General features: G+C 38.5%; 1 protein-coding gene across 4 annotated transcripts in view; it reads left to right on the top strand.

Moving 5' to 3' along the window:
• LOC126419921 (zinc finger CCHC domain-containing protein 17-like) overlaps nucleotides 1–1,168 on the top strand; it is a 63,447-nt gene extending 62,279 nt beyond the window's left edge. For 2 of the 4 annotated variants that reach the window (XM_050087202.1, XM_050087204.1), the window contains exon 7: nucleotides 928–1,168. In XM_050087202.1, the coding sequence (XP_049943159.1) occupies nucleotides 928–1,062 (135 nt within the window). In that variant the 3' untranslated portion in view covers nucleotides 1,063–1,168. Of the gene's footprint in view, nucleotides 1–152; nucleotides 844–927 lie in introns of those variants that run through there. The other 2 variants (XM_050087205.1, XM_050087203.1) reach the window with 2 other exon arrangements.
• Nucleotides 1,169–9,633: the final 8,465 nt, after the last annotated feature.

Consider the following 9,633-nt stretch of genomic DNA (forward strand, 5'->3'; position numbering starts at 1 on the left):
GGTCACAATACACATTGATTTGTTGTGCAGATCTTTACAGAGGTTGGAAAGAATGCCTATATCCCCTCTCTTATTTCAATTTTGGTGGGTGGATTTGCTCAAATTGTGCCCTTTGGACATTAGTGGTGAAGTACTTGTTACTCCATTTCCAGGAAAATCAGCAGAAGATCCAGGAGTTTACAAATACCTGTCACAATGCCCTGACTGAACAACTGTAGAGTACTATCTGCACACTTTTGTTTTGTTCTATAGTCCTCAGTCATGAACCAGTGGGCAAAGTGTGGATGCATAAGTAATAATCAGCCTTTGTATGTTAAAGTAATAACAGCGAAGCACCATTGTTGAACTCCTTGTTCCTAAATTTTATATTTTTGTAAGCTCTAATTTTTATATTTATTATTATATTCCATTGTGCCTGTACCTGTCACCTCATAAGACAACTGGACTCTGTTAAACTAAATACTTAAGACTCCACCACATCTGTTTGTTGGTCTTAACCTCTAACACCAATTGAAATTGACATCATGGAGTGTTTACCTTTGGTTATGTAGGAGAACTATAGAATCAGGATGGGTATTTGACCCGCAACTCCTTGCCAATACACCTGTGCATCTTAACCAAGCGATTCCTCTGCTTGGTCAAGAAAAAACTGAAGACTTTACAGAATGTTCATAGAAACAATACTAATAAATATGAACTGACTAATGAGGGAAAGTCTTTCCTACAAAATACTGAGCAAGATGATTTTGATGCATAAAATCTTCCTCATATTATACTCCACAATCCTATTAAATAGTAATTTATTCTGCAAGTAGTTTTGACTGGCTGTCATCATTTGGGATAAGGGGAGCATCATGATGTAATCATATTACACTTTAATATATGTTGTAATTATGGATCTGTGATTATCCCTACAATTTTTTCCAGCAGTGTTCTGAAAAATCAGCCAGCAGCAGCCCAAATAATGAAAGAAAAATAAAGGGACATCATAGTGAAAAGTCCCGCAGAAAGAGAAGCCATTCATTATCTCCAGAAAGTGTTTCCAAGAAGAAGAAACAGTAAAACATTGTACTATTGTAAAAAGATACTGATTTTACCAAAGACAATTTCAGGCAAATGCAACAGTCACCTTTTATGATTATTAGTAAAAATGAACTTGAAAAAACTACTTGTTATGTTTTTAAAAAATCAATTTAAGTGTGAATATCACTAGCTGATGTCCTAATGTGAAATTGCTAATTGAAGTACTCAGACAAAATCGTACACATCCTACCATCAATCCAAGTGATTCCTGAATACTAACAGTTTCACTTCTTACTAGTTAAATATGTCCCAATTTCTATAACCAGCCCTGCTGTTCGTATTTTTAACACCAAAACTTTTATATGAGCATTTAAAGGAGTTTGAAACCATTTTCTTTGGCATTTTTCAGTATCAGACTTGAATGACGATGCAACAAATCTTGTCATTCACACAAGAACATAAAATGTGACACATTAGTGCTTCTGAAGAGCAGCACACAAATTGTTGGAAATAAAGCCAGACCCCTATTTACTTATATTCTTCTTCAAAAATATAAACAAGATTTACATGTAGCTGTTTACTATTGTTACAGTTTGATGCATCAGCCACAAAGTTACAAGATCACAAAACTGTCACAAGTAGTACGAGGGTTGCCCAGTAAATAATGCCCCATATTTTTTTTCTCCAGAAGTATTTATTCCACAACAATCAAATTTACATATGTGAAAGACTGATGTTTTGTCTACTTGCTTTATTTTTCCACATAATCTCCTTCAAGTTCGACGGCCTTTTTCCAGCGAGACACAAGAGCGTGTATTCCCTGCCGGTAAAAATCTGTACTCTGCCTACGGAGCCAGGTTGTCACTTCGTGAATCACTTCTTCGTCATTGGCAAAACGTCTTCCACGAATGAAATTCTTCATTGGCCCAAACAAGTGAAAGTCTGAAGGAGCCAAATCGGGGCTGTAGGGTGGATGGGGTAACACGATCCAACCCACTTTCGCGATGTGTTCACAAACTTGTGTGAGGACGAGCGTTATCATGCTGAATCAAAACATCCTGTGGGTTAACATGACGCCCAAGGCGCCGGAAGCGCTGCTTAAGTTTGTCTAATGTTTTGACATAAGCCTCTGTCGTAATGCGTCGATCCCGTCGAATGAGAACATCAGCCCGCTGCAACATGTCAGGCGTGACAGCCGTGGGAGGCCTTCCCGACCGCGGCAAATCTCGGAGCTCCGCAGCACCGCCCTCTGATGCTTTCACCCTCTGTGCCCAGCGACCAACAGTACTCCTATCGACTGCAGATGTTCCGTAGACTTTGCACAAGCGTTTATGAATATTGTCCACGGTTTCTTCCTCTGCTACGAGAAATTCAATCACTGCACGTTGTTTATGACGGATGTCACCTGCAGACGCCATTTTAGAACATTCCTACACCACCGCTCTCTGTCGGAGGAAATTGAAACTTTGCGTACACACGCGGGAAACTTCAAATAACTCGCACCTAAAGTGTCACATTTCTAATATTTTTTATTTCGGAGAAAAAAAATATGGGGCATTATTTACTGGGCAACCCTCGTATAAGCTATGTTGTTCCTTTGTCAGTGTCCATGGCAGTAAATTCAAATAAACTATTATTATATTCCTTATGTAGCTGATTTTATAATTTGTCAGCGTGGTGAATATTACCAATTGCAACACATAAAGGGTCAGAATCTTCTTGTGACCCAAACATAGTTCCTTGCCCAGAAATGAGCAATAACACTTCCCTCTCCAGTAGTCCATGCTGTACTTGCCTGATATTTCAATAGCGTAACTCACAGTCTTCATAACGTGCCCCCTGAGGCTGAATCCAATGTGGAACAGGACCATTATTTATGCCTATGTAGGGATAGGTGCTCTGATCTGTCCGCTCTGCTCCATGTGCTCCGAGGTCTGTGCTGCTCATAGCAGCAACCGTACTATTTTACAACTGTAGCTGTTCCGACTGCTGTACACTTTGTGGCTGTTGTCATCTGATGTTCTGTTCCGCCCACAAGTGGTACTGGGCACTCATGGCCAGATAATAACCTGATAGCTGCTCCTAGCGGGTGCAGGCCTCATACGGAGCATTTGACATGACCTGCTGCAGTAATAGAACAGCATAGTCCATGGGAAAGCTTAAATGATTGAAGTCAGAAGATTGAACTCACAGTACAATTTGGGAGGTAGAACAGAATGAGAGATGACAAAATTATTAACTGACAACAGCCAAAAAAGGAAACGCACAGCAGTCGGTACAGCTACAGCTAGTGCTAGTAGTAAATCGGATGGAGTGCCAGATCATTGATGAGTGCTTAGCCCCACAGAGGCATAAATACTGGACCCATTCCACAATGGATTCAGCCTCAGAGCACTTGATGGAGACTCTGTGGATTACCTGCAGAAAACATGATTATCCAACATGACAATGCCTTCACACAAAAGCCTGAAGACCTACAATATTGAAGCATTCAATTGGGGCAGAGGTATGATACACATACATGGTCTAGTTTTATCCAGATAACCTTTTAGCTAATTCTGTTTTTTTAGGTCATTTTTGGAGTTATCACTACCACTTCTCATGCTTTGATTCAAACTGAAGTATGGAGGAGACCATTTCTGGACTTAAGTGGAGAAATCTATGTCAAAACAGTTGGTGAGTCCCTTTGAGATATTGCCAGTGTCCTTTTGGACCTTCCAGTCAAATCTCACTAAGTCCGTAGATGCAGTAGCAATCAAGTAGTAAATTTTGTTGTTGTGGGTTGGCTTCAGATCAGGCTGTGCCATGCTGCAGGTTTCATTAAGTGCTATATCTTATTTTTATTGGCCGAGCTTGATCTCATGAGGCTTACAAACTGCTTTTCAGCAAAATAATTAAAATGACCAAATCAGGGGTTTTGAGTTCTGTCTTACTAAAGAAACCAAAAGGCAACTGGATTTTTTGTAATTTTCTTGTTCTTATAGTACATGTGGTTCAGAATTAAAATATTATTTACCCCAAGCAGTCTGATGTAACTCAAAAATTCTCGAGAAAATAAACTTTGAGATATTCCAACCATGTTTAACTCACTACAGCTATTACAATTTTTCGATGAGCCACTATGCTCTGTGCCATGTGAGTGGCCCAGGTTTGATTCGCAGATGATGGATATTTTTGAACAAAGTTGCATATTTCACGAAGCGTAAAATACCTACAGACAAAAAGGAAAAAAAAATTGTACTGCTCGAGACAGGTAATCACTGGTTTGAGTCTTATTTCATTCATTTCCCCCCCCCCCCCCCCCCCCCACACACACACACACACACACATTCAAATACGTACATCAGTAATACTCAAAAGTGTCCTATGTGCAGCCCCAGAGGCTTTGTGAGGTTTCCGCCAAAATAATACCAACCTAAAGAACAAAGCACATCAAGCCTAATCATGCACTGACAAAAAACAGCTCTTATAAAGATTGTATCAATGTTGGTTTTAGAATTTTTTTCTCTTCTTCTTTCAATGCATAATAGTTGACAATCAGGCAACAAGCAGAATAATGAATGCACAGTGATGATATGATAAAAAAAAAAAAAAAAAAAAAATTGTACAAAGAGGTTTGCAGTTTTCTGATTTGGCTGTCTATACTTACCACCTGGAGCTATATAAATCCATGCCGAGTAGCACAGAGTATACTTTCTACACGAGTTTGCGATTGCAATATGTAGTCAAATTTGGCACGGCGAAACCATGCACTACACACTGACTGCTGCGTATCTGATTTGTGCTTGTTGTTGACTATAGTTGTAAAATTTAATATTTTGTGGAGATAATATTCTACATTTGACATATTGTAAATTTACGCTCTTGATTTTAAAAGACGGGATAGAGTTTTGGCTTAAAAATGCTGCAACAAAATCTTGCATCTAAAGTTCAAAGGTGGTTCATCCGGAAGATGCAGCATTAACCTCAAAGATTTCCGATCTAGACTAAGGTTCAAGATGATGCTGTAACAACTTCAGGCTCCATGGTTTCAAGCAGTAAGGTATCTAATGATCAGTAAAGGTGATAAAAAGAACACATGACAAATGCCTCAACCATATGCACTGGAAAATCTAGGATGGAATAATGATAATATTATGGAAAGGATAGACTGCAATTTAGCATATAACGGAGATGCCGAATCACAGATAGGCTTATCTGCGACTCTTAAGTCTCTGCTGTATGGTGGGTAGTTTGCTTCCCATAGTATTCTCATTTCCCTGCATGTTATACAGCAAGCTATTTCCAAACATTGCCATGGTACCTACTAATATGCACTGACATTTAGAAAGTGTGCACCCTAATTACAAAGACCAGAATGAACAATGTTTTTATACATAAGAAAGAACAGCTATATAAAAAAATAAAAAAAACACTGAAGTATGTGACCCAAACTGTGAATGAAAAAACTACAGACACATTGTATTTGGTCATCTATCACATTGCACAAGCGGACAAAGTATACATTATCACTGGTAATATAATAAAACAATGTGTAGCAGACATAACACAATGTATGCTCAATGAAAAATCTATAAAGTATCTTTCTACAGTCCACTTTCAAACAACACTGTTTCATGTTGAATTAATGCTCTTGCAGGCTATATCAAACAGGAACTAGCTTATTGCTTTCACAGAAATTCATCTTGCAAATGATGGACTGATGACACTGGACTGGCCATCTTGCTGATAATGTTATGATAACCATGTAAACATTCATTTGAAGATGATTTGATTTTGCTTATGTGTGCATCACTGCCAACTGACACTACTGCAAAATAAATTTTTAACATGATAAACAATTGGTTTGAAATATACCACCTTGATTGGAACAATATTATCAATATTTGTACAGTTGGTCAAAGGCTGATAAAACAGCAGGAGCAGTATCACTGAGAAAAAGTAAAGTGCCAAACTGTCATTCCAGCCATTTCATAAACAAACACTCACAATAAAGATGCCACCAAATCTAAAACTGGTTCTTAATTAAGTAAAGATAATCAGTTACTTTTCAGTGCAAACAGTTTTGAAGATTATGGAAGCAGACAAAACATTACTGTTCAACAACAAGTTTACATGATTACCTCAGGGTAAGACCTTAACAAGATTCTTTAAACTCAGAGCTAAATTACAAGCTTTTATGAATGACATTTCTTTTAAATTAAAAGACCATTTGAGTGATATGACTTGGTTGTTCAGACTAGCTTTTTTGGCAGATATCTTTGGAAAAATTGATGAATTAAAATTATCTTTACAACGGAAAGAGATAATAGTTTTCAGTACTAACAACTGTGTTAAAAAAAGAAAGTAGATTTTTGGATAGCGTTGGAAGAGAGAACTAGAAAGCTTTTTAACAGTGTGTTCTTTGGTGAGGCAGTAGAATTACCAGATGAAACATTTGAAGGATTGGTCCAGTGTCTCCATGATATGTATCATATTTTGAGATGTATTTTCCTGAACAGCAGAATAAAAAGACGGAGAATGAATTCATGGGTTCAGAATCCTTTAGTACAATCCAGAAAATATGTCAAATGAAATCTATGAATCCTTGTTACAAATGGCATCAGATTCAAGCATGGACGAACTGTTTAAAACAGTATCACTTGTGGATCTTTAAATTTCCTGGCAGATTAAAACTGTGTGCCGGACCGAGACTCGAACTCAAGACCTTTGCCTTTCGCGGGCAAGTGCTCTACCAACTGAGCTACCCAAGCATGACTCACGCTCCTTCCGAACTTTACAGAAGCTGAGAGGACGGGGCGTGAGTCGTGCTTGGGTAGCTCAGTTGGTAGAGCACTTGCCCGCGAAAGGCAAAGGTCCAGTTAGAGTCTCGGTCCGGCACACAGTTTTAATCTGCCAGGAAGTTTCATATCAGCGCTCACTCCGCTGCAGAGTGAAAACCTCATTCTGATCACTTGTGGATGTTTATCATGAACCCTGCACCAAAAATCTACAACTTCCCACACAGGCTGAGACTGTTCTTCTCATGTTCCCAACAACTTAAATGTGTGAAACTGGATTCTCAGCATGACAAAAGCCTGCAATAGACTGGATGCTGAATTTGACATGTGCCTTCAGTTCTCCTCTATGAAGCCTGACATTGGACAGTTGGCCAAAAATAGAAACAGCTTAATGCCTCTCATTAAATGGGAACAATTTTATCAATTTACAGTGGAATCAATACACAGTATTTTGTTTATTGTATTATTGTGTGTTTATTATTATGTAGTGGAAGTCAGTTTGTATAATATACCAATTTTTGTATGTTTTTCATTGAATAATTATAATTGAAGGATTAATACAAAACTTAAGTCTTGCTTACTTTAGGGTTCTGTAAAATATTTAATATTTCAGAAAAGTTTGAAGTGCTGACCCACTTCATTTAAATTTAAAATTTATGAAATGTATTCTGATTAACACATTTCTGTAATTTTTACAAAAAATTCACTACTTAACACAAAAAATTCATTTTCATTGCAAATATAAATTCATAATTAATGATGTTTATAACATTTGTTTTAAAATAAAAAATATAACAAATCAGTTTTTTCCATCTTCATATATTTTACAGAGGAAATACTGATAAAAGATTCAACTTTGTTTCTAAGTTTGCATTTGCCAATCAAACACAGGCTGCCCAACTGGCAGGCGAACTTTCTACCATAGAGCCATGTGGCCCATCAGAATCATCATCCTAGATCTGTGAATTAAGGAAAGTCAGGAAATTTGAAGGCCGATTTTCTTGAGAATTTTTTAAGAACTGCATTGAACAGCTTTGGCGAATTAATAGTCTACTCCTGAAGTTCAAGTACCATAAATATATATTAAAAAAAACATCTGATTGGTGTGTGGTCTCCTTGTTAAGACCTGTTCTCATCCGTCCCTGTCGCACTTTTCATAGCATGCTGTGTACCAAGTGATTCAGTAGTTACAGACACTTTCTTAACAAACATACCACTCACTGCATCATTGAATTGGCTAAGCCACTGTCATGAGTTGTGCCTGGATACCTCAGTTGCTACGATCAAACAATGGCAAACCCAGGATGGAATAATGACAATACTATGAAAAGTCTTTTATGACCATCTTTTTAGCGATTGTTGCAGGACTCGGCTGCTCGATAGAGGATGTCAAATTAAACACATTTCATTTCAGCCATCAATTGTCAACCTTATTTTATTGGGCATCAAGTTTCAGCATTTTACTAAGTCATTGGGTCACTGTAGCAGGTAGATATCTACTAATACCAGTGTTGCTAGCTCCTGCTTTGATCAGTTGCCTAATAAGATAAGGTTGACAATTGGACAGCTAAAAGGTGTTTAATTTGACATACTATGAAAAGGATAGTTGCTACCATATAGCGAAGATGCTGAGTCACAGATAGGCACAATAAAAAGATTGTCCAATAAAGCTTTCAACCAAACAGGCTTTCATCAGAATTAGACAACACACACACACTCATGTAAATGCAACTCTCTCTCTCTCTCTCTCTCTCTCTCTCTCTCTCTCTCTCTCTCTCCACACACACACACACACACACACACGATGACAATCTCCAGTTGCCATGGCCATACTGCGAGCTGCAGTGCGCAACGGGAGAAACAAACTGGGTGGCGGGGGTACGAGGAGGCAGGGTCATGGTGGGTAGGGGATGGTAAAGTGCTGCTTATGGGAGCATACAGGCATGAGGTGGGAAGAGGGTAGGGCATCAAGGTGCCAATGGGAGGTTAGGCTGGGAAGGACGGGCGGCAGAAAAGGAGAGAAGTAAAAAGGACTGGATGCACTGGTGAAATAGAGGGCTGTGTAATGCTGGAATGGGAACAGGGAAGTAGATAGATGGGTAAAGGACAATGACTACTGAAGATTGAGCCCAGGAGGGTTACAGGAATGTGGGATATATTGCGGGGAGAGAAGGAGATTAGTGTTTAGCATCCCATTGACAACGAGGTCATTAGAGACGGAGCGCAAGCCCGGATTAGGGAAGGGAATCGGCCGTGCTCTTTCAAAGGAACCATCCCGGCATTTGCCTGAAGCGATTCAGGGCAGTCACAGGAAACCTAAATCTGGACGGCCGGACGTGGGTTTGAACCTTTCCTCCTGAATGATATTGTGGGGAGAGTTCCTACCTGCACAGTTCAGAAAAGCTAGTGTTGGTAGGAAAGATCCAGATGACGCAGGCTGTGAAGCAGTCATTGAAATGAACGTTATGTTGCACAATGTTACAGTATATATGCATTCATTCCAATATTTTCACATTTCTATGAAGGTAAAAGAAGCTCTTCCATGTGTAATTTGATAGATTCTGTTACCTGAATAGTGTTACATTTACATATTGGCGTCAATAAATAGTGATGTGTTAGTTGTGTGCCATTGATGGTAATCATATTGCTCATAAATGAATGTTTTCTAACTCAACAAGTCAGTTGTGCAATGTACTGAATTGTGCACAAATAATTATTGTCATAATTTTAGAAATTCAGAAGGAATAAAACATTCTCAGAAATTACTTTTAGCTGTACAAAAACTGCCTCTACAAGAAGGTAGTGTGCTCAGTTCAAAAATAAAGGTAAC

Source organism: Schistocerca serialis, chromosome 9, assembly GCF_023864345.2.
Source record: "Schistocerca serialis cubense isolate TAMUIC-IGC-003099 chromosome 9, iqSchSeri2.2, whole genome shotgun sequence".
NCBI classification, from domain to species: domain Eukaryota; kingdom Metazoa; phylum Arthropoda; class Insecta; order Orthoptera; family Acrididae; genus Schistocerca; species Schistocerca serialis.